Raw genomic sequence first — 18,713 nt, forward strand, 5'->3', positions numbered from 1 at the left:
ACATTTCTCAAATGTGGCCACTAGGGGCTTTTCTTGCAGTCACAGCTTCTTGGGTGGTGATTTGGGGGGTAGGGAGGAAAGGAGCAGCCCCTCCTCTGGGGCTGCCAGGAGGGGTTGGGGCTTGCCCCCCTTTGGAGCCACAAACACCGGAGGAGCAGACATCCGGTGTGAGTTTCCCATCTTCCCAGTGCAGTGGGGCTCAGGCTTCTGGCTTCAGCCCTGGCGTGGCGGGCGGCAGGCTCCGGCCACGGGCTCTGACTGTGGGGCTTTGGTTACTCAGCAGTAGGCTCCATCCCTTGGCCGCAGGACTCCATCCCCGGACTCACCACCCCATCATTGCCCCTGCTGCCTTCCCTGCCCACTTCCCCATCCAAGCCTTAATTTGTTCCCCGGCTTGCCAGGGCTGAATAAGTCTGCTGTGAAAAGTGATATTTGTATATTTGTTAATATCAGTTTTCACTGCCTCTCAGCCAGCTAACAAGTCTGTTAATATAACTTTTCACAGCAGCAAACATACAAATATCACTTTTCACAGAAGCAGACTTACTAGCTAGCAAGTCTAAAAAATGCAGCGAAAAAAGCAAAAGAAACAACAATAAAAAGAGACAAGAACATGCAAAGCACCTTATTTGTGTTTCTATTCTGTTTAGGTCCAGTAAAGAATAGAGACAACTGTACGTTATTTTTATTAAGTCTGCAAAAAAAAAATGTACATAATAAATTAAAATGATTTGGACATAGACATGTGCATATTTGTTTTTCCTAAAGTTGATTAAGTATTTAGGATTAAGCATCCGAGGGTGCTAAAGGAGTTGGCGGATGAGATTGCAGAGCCATTAGCCATTATTTTTGAAAACTCATGGCGGTCGGGGGAGGTCCCGGATGACTGGAAAAAGGCTAATGTAGTGCCCATCTTTAAAAAAGGGAAGAAGGAGGATCCGGGGAACTACAGGCCAGTCAGCCTCACCTCAGTCCCTGGAAAAATCATGGAGCAGGTCCTCAAGGAATCAATTATGAAACACTTAGAGGAGAGGAAAGTTATCAGGAACAGTCAGCATGGATTCACCAAGGGGAAGTCGTGCCTGACTAACCTAATTGCCTTCTATGAGGAGATAACTGGCTCTGTGGATGAGGGGAAAGCAGTGGATGTGTTATTCCTTGACTTTAGCAAAGCTTTTGATACGGTCTCCCACAGTATTCTTGCCGCCAAGTTAAAGTAGTATGGGCTGGATGAATGGACTGTAAGGTGGATAGAAAGCTGGCTAGATCGTCGGGCTCAACGGGTAGTGATCAATGGCTCCATGTCTAGCTGGCAGCCGGTTTCAAGCGGAGTGCCCCAAGGGTCGGTCCTGGGGCCGGTTTTGTTTAATATCTTTATTAATGATCTGGAGGATGGTGTGGACTGCACTCTCAGCAAGTTTGCAGATGACACTAAACTGGGAGGCGTGGTAGATACACTAGAGGGTAGGTATCGGATACAGAGGGACCTAGACAAATTAGAGGATTGGGCCAAAAAAAACCTGATGAGGTTCAACAAGGACAAGTGCAGAGTCCTGCACTTAGGACGGAAGAATCCTATGCACTGCTACAGACTAGGGTCCGAATGGCTAGGTAGCAGTTCTGCAGAAAAGGACCTAGGGGTCACAGTGGACGAGAAGCTGGATATGAGTCAACAGTGTGCTCTTGTTGCCAAAAAAGCTAACGGCATTTTGGGCTGTATAAGTAGGGGCATTGCCAGCAGATCGAGGAACGTGATCGTTCCCCTTTATTCAACATTGGTGAGGCCTCATCTGGAGTACTGTGTCCAGTTTTGGGCCCCACACTACAAGAAGGATGTGGAAAACTTGGAAAGAGTCCAGCGGAGGGCAACAAAAATGATTAGGGGTCTGAAGCACATGACTTATGAGGAGAGGGTGAGGGAACTGGGATTGTTTAGTCTCCAGAAGAGAAGAATGAGGGGGGATTTGACAGCTGCTTTCAACTACCTGAGGGGGGGTTCCAAAGAGGATGGAGCTCAGCTGTTCTCAGTGGTGGCAGATGACAGAACAAGCAGCAATGGTCTCAAGTTGCAGTGGGGGAGGTCTAGGTTGGATAGTAGGAAACACTATTTCACTAGGAGGGTGGTGAAGCACTGGAATGCGTTACCTAGGGAGGTGGTGGAGTCTCCTTCCTTGGAGGTTTTTAAGGCCCGGCTTGACAAAGCCCTGGCTGGGATGATTTAGTTGGGAATTGGTCCTGCTTTGAGCAGGGGGTTGGACTAGATGACCTCCTGAGGTCCCTTCCAACCCTGATATTCTACGATTCTATTTTAGGAAAAATTGTCAAGCGGCCAACAGCAAGAGTTGGTGGCCACACTCTGAAGCGCCGAAATTTTTTTTGTGAGAACACCTGATCTAGAGGTGCTTACCAACATAGCTACCGGACTACATGTAACGTCACATGTACAAGAGTCTCTACTGAAAACAGCAGATGTTGGTGAAGAACAAACAGATTCATGAGAGGTGCAACTTGATTCTAATGAGACCCGTAGCTTCTTCAGCCCAGTCAAGAAATCTGGCATCAAAACATTTGCTGACGTGGCCCAATAGGACCTGAACCTATGTCCCTCTTCCACGCTGATACAATGAGAAGAACAGACAAAGATGAATTAGGACATCAACTGGAAGCTCAAGATGGAAGAATCAATAAGCTAAGAGCATGCAACAGAGAATCCACAGTGTACATCAGAAGTGCCACGGCTGCCATAGAAATGATGGCACGTTGCAATTCCATACCTTCGATGAACTGGCTGCGGAGTACTTGAGGCAGGTCCAAAAAGGATTTGACAAAGCTAATTCTGCCATCTAAGTCTTTGACAGATACAACAACAGTAACTCCGTGAAAACTGCAGAAAGACAATACCGGACAGGATCGAAGGAGGGATGCAAGAAAGAGCAGGTGATTGATGGATGCCCTGTGCCTCCAAGGAAGAAGTTTCTAAGGCCTCGTCTACACTACAAAGTTTTGTCGGCAAAAGTTAAGCCGCTTTAATTAAAATCACTGTTGCATGCCCTCACTAGCTCCTTGTGTCGGCAGAGTGCATCCACACTAACAGCTCTTGCATGGACAGAGAGAGCAGTCCACTATGGGTAGCTATCCCACCGTGCAGGAGGCCGCAGGGTGCTTTGGGAAGGGTTTGCAATGCCTCAGTAGATTGTCAGCCGCTTTTTCAACTGAAGTGGGAGGCGGGGGAGAGAAGAGTGGTATGTCTGTGACGGGGAAGCCAGTAGGCTGACCGACCTATCCTGAGGCAGGGGGAGAGGGACGCCACCCCACCCCCCGTCATCCCCTGGCTCTGCTCGGAGTCCGCACAGCAGTCTCTCCCGACAGCCCGCTCTGCCTGTGGCTCTGTGATTCCCTGAGTTCTCCCACAGCCTCCTCAGCTGCCGGGAGCCATCCCGAGCAGCTCTGTAGCTCTCCGTGCTGAGAAATGGCAAAGCAGCCCAGCAGTCCCCCTCCCTCCAAGCAGCAGCCTGCCTGCCGCTGTGTTCCTAGTGCCGGGCAGAACAGGAGCCTTTGCTCTTTGTTCCCCAAACAGAGCAGCACACTGGGCTGTCGGATACTTCCTGGAGCTTTGAAAGGGGAGGGTGACATGCATGCAGGGGAGGAGAGGTCAAACCAGTGAGCAGAGCGGTCACAGCGGGCATTGTGGGATACAGGCGGAAGCCAGTTATGTCGACAAAACAAACAGCAGCGTCTACACGGACACTTTGTTGCTTTAACTTTGCCGCAAAAAGCTTTATACCTCTCGTTGAGGTGGTTTTATATGGTCGGCAAAACGGCCGAGTTTTGCCACCAAAAGTAGCTTTGTAATGTGTATCCCTCCCGTTTTGTCGGCAAAAAGCAGCTTCTGCAGACAAAACTTTGTAGTATAGACAAGGCCTAAATGTGGCATCCAGCACATTTCATACTTGTGAAATTCCTCTGACTAGATGGTTCAAAGTATACCCGAGGGTGCATGAAAACGCTCAGCACAAACACCCCTCCTGGCTGGAGATTTTTCCAGTAGCACTTGCTCTTCACTACTTTCTGAAAATGGAACAGAGAGAGAAACATGTGGATTGAAACACTCCATTACCAGCACAACTGACAAGTGTTGCACTTCATACTTGTGCGTGCAATTTGTGATGCACTCATTCCTGACTTCCGCAACATACCTCCTGCTGCACCGGCATTAACAGGATGTAGCTGTGTCTTTCCTATTTGGTGTTCGGGGAAAAAAATCCGTGCTTAATGTTGTTAAAACAAAGACAGCTTACTGCTTCCGGGAGAGAGGGTAGACAAGCCAGGATGTCTGCAGCAAGGAAGTTGGTGGCAGTGCTGTCTGAGTGAGAAAGAAAAGAAGACCCACAGATCTGAACTGCTTGTGCCTGAATCTAGCCATCAAAAAGGACAAGTCACTGGTCAAACGCCCACCATGTGAGGACAGTTTTGAAGTGCATGTCAAAAGAGCATCTTGGCAAACAAAGATTTGGATGTCCTTGCACACAGGTAAACCAGACAGTGGATCACCATTGCAACATGGATGGAAAAAGGTGGATGATGAATTACTTCCTGTATTCTTCAAGGGCCTATTGGCATCTGAGCTTCTACAAGACCTTATTTGTGCCTGTACCAATAGGGGTTGCTGCATAACTATATAAGTTTAAAGGGTAAAACAAAATCTAATAGATTATGACCTCAAAGCATCACAACAACAATACAGAGAGACATTAAACTAACAGAAGTGAATGCAAATATTGAAAGTGGTCACTAACATGATGGTGTCAATTTATCCCTGTTTCTATGGTAACAGCACCACTTGACAGCTCCATATCATACCTCATCGTAAAGTAGACATCATAAGGTTCCAAATGATGTATGATGTGCATGTGTAGAGAGGATACATTAAGTCGACCAAATTGATGGTGCCTGCCATTCACATGAAGGCATTTCTGCAAAACTACAAACTGCTGACTTGGCCTCAATCAGCAGACAATGCATAGTTTGTGTCCGGAAGCTTAAAACAGGACTGAATTCAATAGGAAGTGTAACAATTGCTTCTGACAACTGTATTTTGCTCTGTGGCCATCTATTTTTATTGTATTATCTGGAGGAATGTGTCCATTTTAAATATTGACATCTTTTTGCTGGACTGACTGAACACATGTTTGTCAGGCCTCTTCAATTCCTGGTCATTTCATGGCATCTAGTTTAGATTAAGCCGACTGTAGATCTATAAATCAGAGGCCAACTAGTTCCTGGCTAGTGAGAGCCAAGAGTTAGCATACAGAGAGACAAGAGCATGACAGAATGGTGCAATCACTATTAGAATGTCTATTATAATCAAGGAGTGAGGTCAGAAAGCTCTAGCTAGGGCCAAAGAGAGGACAGTATCCAGAGGGACTTTCCAGCAGACTGGGCCTTGAAGCAGCCACAAGGACTAAGGAAAATCTTTAACAAACATTCTAGCAAAACTTCACACCAACATTACAAGAGGGACCTGTAGCATGTTCAGTAAAATATTTATCTTCTCCTTATTGTAAAATCATCACCTTGGATCCCAAATTGTGAATGACTCACTGAACTACAACGTGACTGTTTAACGCTGAAGAGACACATGAAATCAAGCAGCAAGGACAAGTCCTTTGTACAGAGCCAGGAAGTCTGGCTGGAGACTGCTTGTAGGCACAGCATGATAAATCAGCTGAGAAAACAAGATCTACTAGAGCAAACAGACAGCAGTGCTGGTGCCAGCTGCACCCCCCTTGCTTTTGGGCAGAGGAGAAAGCGTACACCCGATTGTAGTCATGGTTTCCAATATTCCCTCCTTTCCCAAAATTAGCATGACATCATATACGGCCAACTCTGCCAGAAAACCCACACAACAGGGGTAGTGTGACACTGCGCCTCCTCCAACGCCCACGAGCCACGCCTGCTTACCCAGAACACATCGTAGATGAAGAGGCCCCCGAGCAGGATGCACCCTGTGCTGACGTTGTTCAAATGCAGGAGCTCCACGCCGTTGAGAGAGAACGCCAGTCCAAAGAGATTGTTTGCAATCCAGTGCTAAGGGCCAAACACAACAGGAAGATGGATCTGGTTCAGCACAGCAAGCGGCACAAACTGACTATTCCTTGCAAGCAAATTACCAAGAGACTCCCAAGTTTGATCCAGGGGCTGTTCCTCCCCCTTCCTAGTTTGAATATCCCACTGCTGCTTTGTTCCCTTTCTTACCTTCCTCAGCAGGTACCAGACTCCAACGACGCTGCTCATGGCCAAGCACACAAGGTCCTTGGAATCAAACTCATAATTCACTATTTCTGTAACAAACATAACAGCATGATTCCAGCTAGCCCGCACAACTCCTCCTCCCACTCACACAGGCAGAGCAGTGACTAGTATATATATAGGAGGTGAGCAACACAGGACCACCGTGGCAACTTTCCCAAACGAGTGTTGGAGTGACACTGCACGTGCAAGTGACCAATTCTACAGTAACCACATTGAAGTTAGGTGTGCACTGGGAGCGGACCTTGGAAAATCCGGACCTTTCCTTTCAACCAGGCCACTCTTCCTTGGCAGATTGTCTTGCTGCCAGGAAGGACACTGAACTCAGGTTTGCTGGGATTGTATACACACAGCTGTCTCAGGAGGTGGATGCCTTTTCACCTTTCACATTCACACAGTTAACTAGCGGTAAGTACTTTTTCGGCTAGGTGAAACATATTCTACTTGTGCATAGACCATCAGTGGGTGGAGATCAGGAGCACCGGAGACGGCACTAAATTACTTAAAAGCCTTAGATAAAAATATTAACAATGAATTCTCTTTATCAGTTTCATTTCTACAGCACCCTGATACTGGGCTCTTCCATCTGACCAGAAGGCAGCAGACAGGGAGACACCAAAGCCGAGGTCCAACAGCAAATGCACAGAGCACTGGGTACATCCAAACAGGCCCGAGCAGCATGGAGTGGGGAATGAGAGGCAGAGAGTCCAAAATATTTTGATTCAATGAAGGGTTGAAAATTGACAAGCAGAGAGAGTGAGAGCACATGAAGCAGGACACAAAAAGGTAGAACAATTAAGTCCCAAGAGAAAGCAGGCAAAATAGACATACCTTCCTTGTTTTCCCCTGAGCCCTGGGTGAAGAGAAGCTGGTACTGTTTGCTGGGGAAGTTAGCTGGGAAGAATTTGTTCATGATGGGGCTGAAATAGAGATGGAGAGAAGGTCAATCCTGCCGAAGCACCTGTGAATTCAATGCACTTCCCTAGCACCTCCAGGATGACTGCAAATCCCATTACAAACATCAAGTCCCAACACCTCTGCCCTATCCCCACTGTACAAATGGGGAAACTCAAGTACAGAACAACGAAGCGACTTGCTGAATGTTCCCGAGATAGTGGCACAGCCAGGGCTGTGACGGTCACCAGGCTCTAACTGGCAGAAGACAGTCTTTGTAGGGTGATAGGCAGTATTCAAACCAATTTGTAGGGGGGCCTGCAGGGGACCATTGCTGGGTATATTTTGGAAGCATGCCGATTTGGTGCAATTGGCTGCATTCCAATGCTTTTCAGAGTCGCCCATGGCAGGGCTGGCTTAGTATTAGCCAGAGAGAAAGGGGAGCTCCACTGGAGGCAGAGAAGCCTAACCCCAATTCTGCTAGTGCTCAGGAGTGATAGTTCTCATTTCCCATCCATTACACCTCCTAACGCCGCGAGGTTGGGGTTCACTCTGGATTGCTCTCTGTACGCCCCAGCCCACCTAACAGTTTCTAGTGTAACTTGCTGCAGCATCCCACGAGTCTCCTGGATCAGAGACTTGCAGTGGAGAGACCCCCATTCGAAGCCTGACACCAGCAATACCTTCTCAGGCAGTAGCTAACATGTTTGTGTCAGCACATCTAGAGAGAAAAAGGCAAAACACCATAATCCAAACGCCTGGGGAAAGTTATCCCTGTCCCAAAAACCCACAACCTCCTGGGTTTGCAGGGACCAGTGAAACCAATATCAGAAGTCAGAGAGGTCCATGTAGGGTTCAAAATCCTGTAATCTAAAGGAAGGCATTTCCCCCCTCCCCACACCACCCCCCAAAGGCCCCAAACAGCTCAGGAAACAGGAAGTTGATTTATCTCCCCCCCCCCAATAACTTGACTTTTCTAGCAAAGCTCAGATGAGATTGCAACATCCAAGGCCAGATCCTACCCTACTCTAAGGTGCAAAGGGCCCTTAAATGCTGCCTTCAGTGGGCGACCAGTTTCCCCTGGAAAGGCGGAATCCTCAACTGGTGCAAAGCTGGCAGAGCTGGCCCCCTCTGGTGGATGGGGCAGGAGGGAGTGGGCTGGAGTACACCAGACTCTAGTGAGCCTTGCTGGTGTAATGAGCTCAGACTGCTCTAACTTGCACTGGGAGGCGTGGCTAGCCACAGGCATGGGGGATGGAGCAGAACGGTGGCCCAATTCCACCTGTTTCCTGGACTGTATCACATTTCATCCCAGCGCCGTTGAGAATTTAGCCTGCAGTTTTCACTGAGGTTTGTGCTTTGTAAACCAATTTCCCAACCGGCTTTGCTGAGGCACAAGCTCTGGCAATAAAAGCCCATTGAGGATTTCACAACCATCTCTCACGGTGGCTGTTCAAAGCAAAACGTTCTCGGTGTCCTGTTTAAATACAACCTACGCTGTACGCTCGTCAGGAGAGGGACAGTGCCTTGCTGGCCATGCACACCTATGGTGCAGTAACAGCATAAATCCAAACTCTTTTGCTGGCAGCGTAGCCCAGTGCTTTGTCCACTAGCCTGGGGCTTGGGAGAGCTGGGTTCTAGGCCTGGCTCACCCACTGGTCTGCTATGTGACCTTGGGCAAGTCACTTCACCTCTCTATGCCTCAGCTTCCCTGTCTGTAAGTCAGAGATGCTGCTGCTGCCCTCCTTTGTAAAGTGCTTAGAGCTCTACTGATGAAAAGTGCTATGTAAGAGCTAGGTCGTATTATTACTGCTGCAAGGTAACAGCACTCTGGGAATAAACCAGTCCAATCTGCCCTCTTCTAGGTGCCCATACGCCATAGGGCACTTCCCTATACACTCCCCTAGTCACCAGGACAGAGTTTACCATACAATATTGAGGTACCCCCCCATTTTTTACCTGATGGTGTGAGACAGGGCTAGGATCCCCAAGACAAAGAAATACATGGAGAGCAACAGGTTGATATATTCTTGAGAGAAGATCTGGAAGGCAAAAGAACGAGATTCGGTTACAATAGCAATTCCCACCTTGCAGGTGGCAGCAAAGGCAAGAACCCCTTTACATGTTACGCAGCTGTGATGTAACTAGCAAGTTACTTGCCACTGCTTTCTGGTCACAGTTGTGACAAGTGACTAAGAATGACTAAGGGAACTCAACATATTTACTATATTTCATACCAGCAGGGTTAAAATAAAAAAGGAATAAAATAAATGACTAGTCCCCCAATCACATAATAAGGGCTATGTGGGATAGGTGGCCACCTCCAGGGTCTATGCTACCACAGGCAACAGCGAGCCATTCAGAATGGTTTAAAAAATTGCAGGAAAGGGCACTCATTTTTTCCAAACAATTCTCTTTTGGAGAAAAATTCAGCATGTGATTGGAGCATGAAATTGTTTGTTAAATTCATGCAACAGCCTGAAAACAAAAAATGACAAAGAGGTTGACCTAGTCCTGCCTGAATCTGGGGGACTGGATAAGATAACCTCTTGAGGTCTCTTCCAGCCCTACATTTCTATGAAAACTGAATTAAGGTGGCATTCCCGCTACCCTTCAGTTCCAAAGGCATCCTAAACTCATACTCGGCCCTAGTTTATCGGAGGATATTATGAGAACCCCTACCTCTCTGAAATGCATGTTCAGCCTTATAGCCTGCATTCAATTTCTCTCTCTGAGAGAGAGAGAGAGAGAGAGACACACACACACACACACACACCCTAGCTAAATGTGCCAAGAAGCACTTAAGGCAGCCTTTGAGCTTTTCTTGTACTCTCCTAAAATAGAGAGAAATTAAAATACAAATGCTCATTGCAGAGTAACATCACGGTAACAATTTAAACCTGTCCAAGTGAAGGCTCATGTAGCAACATTAATTTGTCCACATTGCACACGTTTAGCACTTTCCCTTGAGACACTTCACAGCCAGACCTGGCATGACCAAAAGATAAGGACTGGTAAAGGTACCCGAGGAGTCCTGCTAGGATCCTGACACTGCAGGAGATTGGGTCTCTTAGGGGGAACACCTTCTCTGACCACAGGCAAGAAGGAACTGACCAGAACGTTTGATGGGCAGTATTTGTAACCATGGTGGGGGGGGATGCCATAAATAGTAGGGATCCTGGCTTCTGGTCTCCCCTGTTCCGGGAGCAAGAACCCTATCCAGATGGTATTTTTAGAGAAGTATTCCCCCTGCCCCAAAGCTCACATAACTCAGATATGCCTGAACCAATTTCATTCAAGTAGTCTAAAAATAAATTCCCCCTGGGCTAAAGACCAAGAATGGAAGATTACAGCCCAGAGAAGTATGAGAAAGTTGTAAGTGACAAAGGATTAGAATAGCAGTTGAAATGAATCCTTAACTAAGGCCTCCTCAATAAAAGAAAGGCTGTACCACTTTAACTAAGCTGATTTTAAATTGTAAACTAGTTAGGCCTGTACATCTCCCTATGTAGACACTTAAGCCAGTTTAAGCTTCAGTTTAAATTGGTAATTTGCTACCTTAAGCACAGCTACATAGGGGATTTGTACGGGTTTAACTACATAAATCAACTTTAGAACAGGTTTCAGAGTGGTAGCCATCTGTAGCCGTGTTAGTCTGTATTAGCAAAAACAATAAGGAATCCTTGTGGCACTTTAGAGATTAACACATTTATTTGGGCATAAGCTTTCGTGGGCTAAAACCCACTTCATCGGATGCATGGAGTGGAACATACAGTAGCGAGGTATAAATACACAGCACATGAAAAGATGGGAGTTGCCTTACCAAGTCGGGGTCACACTGACACTACTTCCTACTGTATGTTCCACTCCATGCATCCGATGAAGTGGGTTTTAGCCCACGAAAGTTTATGCCCAAATAAATGTGTTAGTCTCTAAAGTGCCACAAGGACTCCTCGTAACTTTAGTACAAACATTCTCACATAGGTGAAGCCTAAGTCAATTTAGTTACATCAGTGCCACTATTCTCATATACAAGGCCTAAAGCCCTTACTGCCATGACCTCTAGCTACAGTTCTGGCATTTTCATGTAACCTGGGATGTGGGCATGGGCGCCAGGTTTGTATAATTTTTGGTGGTGCCCAGAATGGGTCCAGCAGAGCCGTCCAGTCCATAGGACGGACCGGGGCAACCGCGGGAAGAGGTGGGGTGAGGGCTTGGGGGAAGGGGTGGAGTGGGGGTGGGGTGTAGCAGGGGCAGGAAGAGGCGGAGCGGAGGGCAGGCTGGGGCCGGGTCGCTTGCTACTGACAGCACCAGGCCCCCCGCTAATCCCCCAGGCCACCCTGGACCCTACGTCCAACTGAAGCTTGGGGCCCGGGGCAGTTGCCTCGGTCCATCCTATGGACAGGATGGCTCTGAAAATATCAGCCCAAACATTGGTGGAGCCGGGCCCACCTTCCTGAATACTGGTAGAGCACGGACACCACGGGCCCGTATAACTCGCCGCCTATGGATGTGGGTGTAGTAGTTCTCTGAGGCTTCGCCTATGAAACATGTGGGAGATTGTCTATAAGTAAAAATAATGTCACCTTTTAGCTTCTCAGCTAGCTGGATAGCTTGCATTTATCAATGCCTAAGGCTGGTTACAGCTGGAAAGGAATATGAAACAAAGTCGGAAGAAGCTACAGTTCATATACCTTCATTCTCCTCTGCTTTCAGTCAGGTCACTGAGTTACCAGTTACTACATCTCAGACTTCAGAGACAGCACCACAGCGGGTCAGTGAAGGCCACATGTGCTTAGTAGTTTGAGAATCGACTCAAAATTTCCATTGGTTCTTTGGCCTTATTTTATAAGCAATTACTTTTACACATACTCAGACTGGCCATAAAAGTCAGATAATTCAGAATACAGGCTGTGACTCCATCCCTCATGTCTCTCACTGCCTAGCAATGTTGCAAGGATCTCTAAAACCTGTGCAATTTCAACTTAGTGTGCACCCAGAGATCACAATACAGCAAGCCAAAAAGAGCCTTTCAGACGCCTCTTTGAGATGTCCGCACTGCAGGCTGTGATCAGTCTTGATGTGATTTAAACATGAATGCAGTAAGGTAGAGAGGTTAAAACAAACAACGAGCAAAGAAGGGAGTTTACACATTTCTATGGCCCCCAACTACATAGGATCTAAGTGGCTTACTTACTTTAAAGAAGAGGTAGAGTCCGAAGAGGGTGCAACTGGCGACAATGGGAAAGCGAGCAGCGTCCCGACTGGTAATCGTCTCTGGCATATCTGAGGCATTCTAGAGAGGGAAGAAGAGCACATCTGTAGATTAACCTGTTCTCCGTATCAACACATTGGGGAGAAGAGGTCCAGAAGCACCAGCAGAGCTATCAGCTTGCTGGACTCTGCAGAACTAATCAACACTGGGCTCACACGGATGCAGGTTGCTTGCTGGCTTCCAGTCATCCCTGCCGAGCCTTTATTAAAAGCAGAAACTGATTCGGAAACAGATACCTGCCCACCTTTGTCCTAGCAGGAATTACAAGAGTTTACTACTTTTTTCCTTGGGGAGAAATCAGCGGGCCTTCTGAGCTGACCTCCCTCCCCATTTCTCTCTTCCTACTCCCCCAGCCCAGCAGAGGAGTGCTGGACACTGCTGGCTCTGCAGCGCCCTCTGTGCTATGCTTGCATCAGAACTGTTTCAACATTATTCATATTCTTGGCTTCATTTAGCTTCCCCATCTGTGTATACCATATGTTTATTACCCATTGAATGACAGTTCTGTCCAGCCACCTATTTACTCATCACATTCTTAGGATGCGCCCTTGTATTGAGCCCCTTACTAGTGTGAAAGATGTATCAATTTCGTAGATTCCTTTAAATAATTTTGGAAGCATCTGTTAGGTAACTTGAAGTCTCTTGTTTTGCCCCAACAAAGTCTGGTTCTCTCAATGTAGGTCCTCAATTCCTGATATGACCTTTTTTCCCCCTACATTGCATCCTCTCCATGACATCAATAGCCTTGCTGTGGTACCGAGACCACATGGCAGAGCATACTGGCAAGCAGTCTACTTGGAATGCTGAAAGCAGCGTCACTCAGTGATGGTTACCAAACAGCTGACTGCACTCTACACTTGGCATTAGCTGTTTGGCTAATCAAGACACAGAAACTTTCACAACACCCTTGCAATCCTGCCTGAGCAGTATGCACCCTACTGCTGCCACTTATGCAAAACAACCATATGAAAGTAGCAACAACTCATATAGAGCATACAGCTGGCTGCTACACAGCATTACCCAGCTCAAGACAGTATCTAAGTACCCAAAGAATTGCTCATTCTCTGCAGCAAGGTCTGTTAACTCCGCAGCTTTATTTCCATCTAGCGCATACTGAACCACACGGCTATAATAAACTCCCAAAGCTAGGCATTAGAGAATAAAATGTTATAAAACTGGGAAAACCAAGGTGAGCTATCATTACTAGACAGCCCCCAAGAAGGGGGCAGGATAATGCGTAGAATCATACAAATGCAGGGTTGGAACGGACCTTGGGAGATTAATCTAATGCAGTCTCCTGCAATGAGGCAGGACCAAGTATACCTAGACACTCTGAAAGGTGTTTGTTTAACCTAAAGCTGGGAGCAGAATTCTCTCAGACAGGGAAGGCATCTCCGTGGAGGATAGTGAGAGGAAGCAGGAGTTTTTCCAGGGAGAAGGCCAGAGGGATAGAAACAGAACCCAGGCTCGGCTCTCTCTGGTAGATGCATTACTCAAAAAGGGATGATGGTGCTTAGAAGCTTTCCAAGGATATATGAACTTCTCCTGAGCCAGCAGGGGCACTATCCAGGGGGCAATAACCAAGAAGGCAGAGGTACCCTATGGGTTCCCTCTCTCCAGAAGGGGAGAATGAAGGCAGTACTAGGGGATGAAAGCAGAACCCAATGGGTCACAAACAGAGATGAGGGACCAGTAGCTAGAGGGCATCTCTTGCCAGGAAGGGAGCAGTAATACCTGGGGGTATGAAAACGCCGTGGCCCCCATGTGTGCACCTATGGCTCCCAGTCCCTGGAGGAGGCTCAGTCCAAGGGAATGCTCAGGACTTTTCTCTCCATGGCATGAGAGGGGAATCGCTGAGATCAGAGCCAGACGCTCAGGACGCCTCGGTGTCTCAGGGGAGCAGTGGGGGACCACAGCAAAAGGCAGACCTGTCACTGGGGGTCCCAGACCCCTTGGGGGGGTCAACCGGAGCAACAACAGGGGAAATCACGGCCCCTCGTCCCCGGGGATGCGCCAGAGCACGAGTCCCTCGAGGGGGGCCGGTCGAGCGAGGGGTGGGGGTCCGGTCCCGGGGGGGGGGGGGCGGTCGAGCGAGGGGTGGGGGTCCGGTCCCGGGGGGGGGGGGCGGTCGAGCGAGCGGTGGGGGTCCGGTCCCGGGGGGGGGGCGGTCGAGCGAGGGGTGGGGGTCCGGTCCCGGGGGGGGGGGGCGGTCGAGCGAGGGGTGGGGGTCCGGTCCCGGGGGGGGGGGGGGGCGGAGGTTACCTTGCTCTTGGCACAGGTGACGGAGCGCAGCGCCCCGAAGAAGATGGGCAGCAGCGCCATGAGCACCAGGCTGCCGTAGGCCAGGGCCATGCCCTCGGGGGTGGCGGGCGGGCGCGCCGAGCCGGCGGCGGGGGCCTCCCCGGGCCCGCTCACGTTGTGCGCTTCGCTCAAGGGAGCCGTAGCCTGCTCCGCCATCGCTGCCTGCTCCCAACGCGGTCCGCACTTCCGGCCCGGCAGCCCCGTCGTGTCAGGGACACGTTCCCTTCAGAGCCGGAAGTGAGAAGCGCGCGTGCGCCAGCCTGGCCCCGCCCCCTAGCAACCGAGCCGGCTCCGTTACCAAGGCACCTGCTGCTGCGGCTGCACCAACCGGGGATGAGCCAGGGACACGCCTAGGCCTAGAGCAGCCCCCGCCCCCCCTACTCCCCGTCCTGGGCCCCACCCACCCCCAGGCCGGACCCCCATCCCTGGTCTCCCTCCCCCCAGCATGGACCCCCCAGGCCGGGACCCCCATCCCCGGCTTCCCTCCTCCCGGCCTGGCCCCCCAGCCTGGGCCCCACCTCCAGGCCCATGTCCTCCCCCCAGGCCGGGACCCCCACCCCCGGCCTCCCTCCTTCGGCCTGGCCCCCACCTCCGGGCCCATGTCCTCCCCCCAGACCGGGACCCCCACCCCCGGTCTCCCTCCTCCTGGCCTGGCCCCCCAGCCTGGGCCCCCATTCCCAGGCCCCTATCTTCTCCCCCGTCATCCTTGAGCCTGTGACCTGTGTCCCCAGCAGGGTAGAGCAGGGGCTCTCTTCCCACAGGGCCACAAAGAGGTTCTTGCCAGGAGGGAAGAAGCAGAGCCCCCTTCTCCCATCCAACAGCTTCTAGCTAATCAGCCTCCTGCTAACCCCAGGCTGGCAGAGCCCCCAAGCAGCACCAAGAGGAGCTTGGCAGAACTCCTAGCAGGGGACATGGTTTCACGCTTGGCCTCAGCGGTGGAGCCTCTTACTTCCCCCGTCTTTTGTGCTTACCCCTGGGCTAGTTGGCTTATCCCTTTGACTAGTAGGTATCTAATGAGTTTTGCAAGCCCCGTGCACTATGCTGGTGCACCAGCCAGCGTGAGCTGCATTCCCAGTCACTCCCCCATCCTGATAGTGCAACACGTACACTGGTCTGTGCAACACCCCATTTAACAGGCCTCCATGGGTACTAGATAGACTTGACTGTGGATGGGCAATTAGGGCTTGTGTGCTTTGATTACTGGGCTGGCTTGTGAGGCAGGTCTCTTGTATTAGTTTCGATGAATATATGGGCTGAAGGTGTTACCATAACCCGGTCACTGTCCAGCAGTAAACAGTGATAAACAAGGTCCAGGTTTTCATATCTAGAGACCTCGGGCTGCTTAGTGCCATGGCAGACACACCAGTAAAAATCCTTTTAACCTTGTATTAAAGATAAAAAAGGAGAACACAACAGTTAAAACATTTAAAATATAAAGTATGAAGCAAGACTTTCATTTTACCAACATCCTTTGTTCCCTTTCCCTGTAGCTGGAGAGAGTGTTTAGAAGGAAAAACCCCTTTGTCTGACAGTCTCTTAGCTGGTAAGAACTGTCCTTTGGGGGAAAGAAGATAGCTGAGATGGGCTGGAGCTGGTGGTGCTGCTGCTGTTAAAATCTGATCCCACTTCATCCCAGGTGGTGGTTGGGATTCAGCTGGAGCCAGTGGAGGTGGTAATGTCATTTGAACATAAGAACGGCCAGACTGGGTCAGACCAAGGGTCCATCTAGCCCAGTAGCCTGTCTCCCGACAGTGGCCAATGCCAGGTGCCCTAGAGGGAATGAACAGAACAGGGAATCATCAAGTGATCCATCCCCTGTCGCCCATTCCCAGCTTCTGGCAAACAGAGGCTGGGACACCATCCCTGACCAGCCTGGCTCATACCCATTGATGGACCTATGCTCCATGAATTTACCTAGTTCTTTTTTGAACCCTGTTATAGTCTTGGCCTTCATAACATCCTCTGGCAACAAGTTCCACAGGTTGACGGTGCGCTCTGTGAAGAAATACTTCCTTTTGTTCGTTTTAAACCTATTACTTTCATTTGGTGACCCCTAGTTCTTGTGTTCTGTGAAGGGATAAATAACACTTCCTTATTTACTTTCTCCACACCAGTCATGATTTTATAGACCTCTATCATATCCCCCCAGTCGCCTCTTTTCCAAGCTGAACAGTCCCAGGCTTATTAATCTCTCCTCATACGGAAGCTGTTCCATATCCCTAATTTTTGTTGCTCTTTTCTGTACCTTTTCCAATTCCAATATATCTTTTTTGAGATGGGGGGACCAGATCTGCACACAGTATTCAAGATGTGGGCATCTCATAGATTTATATAGAGGCAATATAATATTTTCTGTCTTATTATCTATCCCTTTCCTAATGATTCTCAGCATTGTTAGTATTTTGACTGCCGCTGCACATTGAGTGGATGTTTTCAGAGAACTATCCACAATGACTCCAAGATCTCTTTCTTGATTGGTAGCAGCTAATTTAGACCCATCATTTTATAAGTATAGTTGTGATTATGTTTTCCAATGTGCATTACTTGCATTTATCAGCATTTGGGTCCCTCTTTCTGCTCAGTCTAGTCAGGATCTCTCTCAGGATCAGGATGATGAAGGCCTGACATCTCAGGAGACGGTGGGCATGGCAGCCATGATGTTGAAGCTCGCTCCAGTAGCCAATTTTTCTCCCCAAAGTCTCTTTCTTTAAGGATTCACAAAGGAATGATGGTTGGAATAGCCCAGCTCATTATTTTGTCCACCAATTAGGCCTAGTTTCTAACCCAGCAATTTTGGTTCACTGATTTCTGGTTCCACTTTTCTTGTTTACCAAGCATGATCTTAACACAGTCCATGAGTTATTTCAGGAGGTCTTTTTGTTTGGACTAATTCAGTCTGTCTCACTTGCATACTTTTTCCCATCAGCTTTTGTTGTTATAGGTTATTGTGACATCTTATGACCTTTCAAGTACTTCTTACAGTTGAACTCACAATTGGGATAAATTTGTAAGCCCAGTTATTACAACGGGTAATAATTGTGATCACACAGCTGGCACAGGCCTAAGGCCATCACAGCCGAGGTGTTATAAATATTTTCTTTGACAAAGTGAGTACAAACTTATATAACTAGACATTTCACACAGCATAACTCTGCGTCCCCCATGGCACAAAATAAACCCGGTCTTTTAGAGCACGCAAGTCAGGTCTTTTTTCTAAATGCCACAATTGTTGCTACATATTCAACTGGATTCAAGTATTACAGCTATAGCAATGCCAGCGTGTTATTGATTAGCTAATCAACCAGATCTCGAGTTGCGAGCCAAGTGGCATTTGCCAGGCAGTTGCTAACAGCAGCAAATTCCCAAATGAGAGACCCCCAGATTAGAAATGAGAGATCTCTCATTCCTTTTGGTGTCTGGAGATTGACCCACATTCCGATCACTCAAGCTGAAAGAGATGGAGAACACACCCTCTGACAGAGAAAGGATATTTGATCCGGACATGCTTCACCTTGAGCAATTCAGGCAGTGAAAAAAACACTTCTGTGTGGAGGGCTTGCCACAGACCTGGCCCCACGTCTTCATGAGATTTCTGTCAGAACAGAGCCACACCCCCAGGCTAGTGGAAATATAGTGCACTACCATGCAGAGGATCCAGTGTTGGGATTTGTGCTGTAGTCTTTCACTCCTGGGTTGGCACTAGAGAGTAACACTGCAAAGGTAGCCACAGCAAGAGGGAGTCCCCCTCAAATCGGCTGATTCAGAAGTATTCATGTGGGCGCTTAGGGAGGGGCGGGGGGGGGCAGCCATTTCCAGCTCTCCTCAACCAGAATGATGGTGTGGTTGATACAGAATTCATACTATGAATGGGAAATAATAGCGGGGGGAAAGATAGAGGGTTGCCTGGGTCACCAGGAAGAGCTTGGAGGAACCA

The 18,713-nt window shown here is 48.8% G+C and overlaps 1 protein-coding gene across 1 annotated transcript in view; it reads right to left on the bottom strand.

Annotated features, from left to right (window-relative positions):
* The window catches only part of HM13 (histocompatibility minor 13), a 30,429-nt gene extending 15,476 nt beyond the window's left edge, over positions 1 to 14,953 (bottom strand). The window contains exons 1-6 of the mRNA XM_065414424.1: positions 14,741 to 14,953; positions 12,401 to 12,499; positions 9,163 to 9,245; positions 7,141 to 7,229; positions 6,256 to 6,341; positions 5,962 to 6,087 (exon numbers count right to left, since the gene is read on the bottom strand). Of these exons, the coding sequence (XP_065270496.1) occupies positions 5,962 to 6,087; positions 6,256 to 6,341; positions 7,141 to 7,229; positions 9,163 to 9,245; positions 12,401 to 12,499; positions 14,741 to 14,935 (678 nt within the window). The 5' untranslated portion in view covers positions 14,936 to 14,953. The remainder of the gene's footprint in view (positions 1 to 5,961; positions 6,088 to 6,255; positions 6,342 to 7,140; positions 7,230 to 9,162; positions 9,246 to 12,400; positions 12,500 to 14,740) is intronic.
* Between the last annotated feature and the right edge of the window lie 3,760 nt (positions 14,954 to 18,713).

This window comes from Emys orbicularis, chromosome 12 (genome assembly GCF_028017835.1).
Source record: "Emys orbicularis isolate rEmyOrb1 chromosome 12, rEmyOrb1.hap1, whole genome shotgun sequence".
Classification (NCBI taxonomy): domain Eukaryota; kingdom Metazoa; phylum Chordata; order Testudines; family Emydidae; genus Emys; species Emys orbicularis.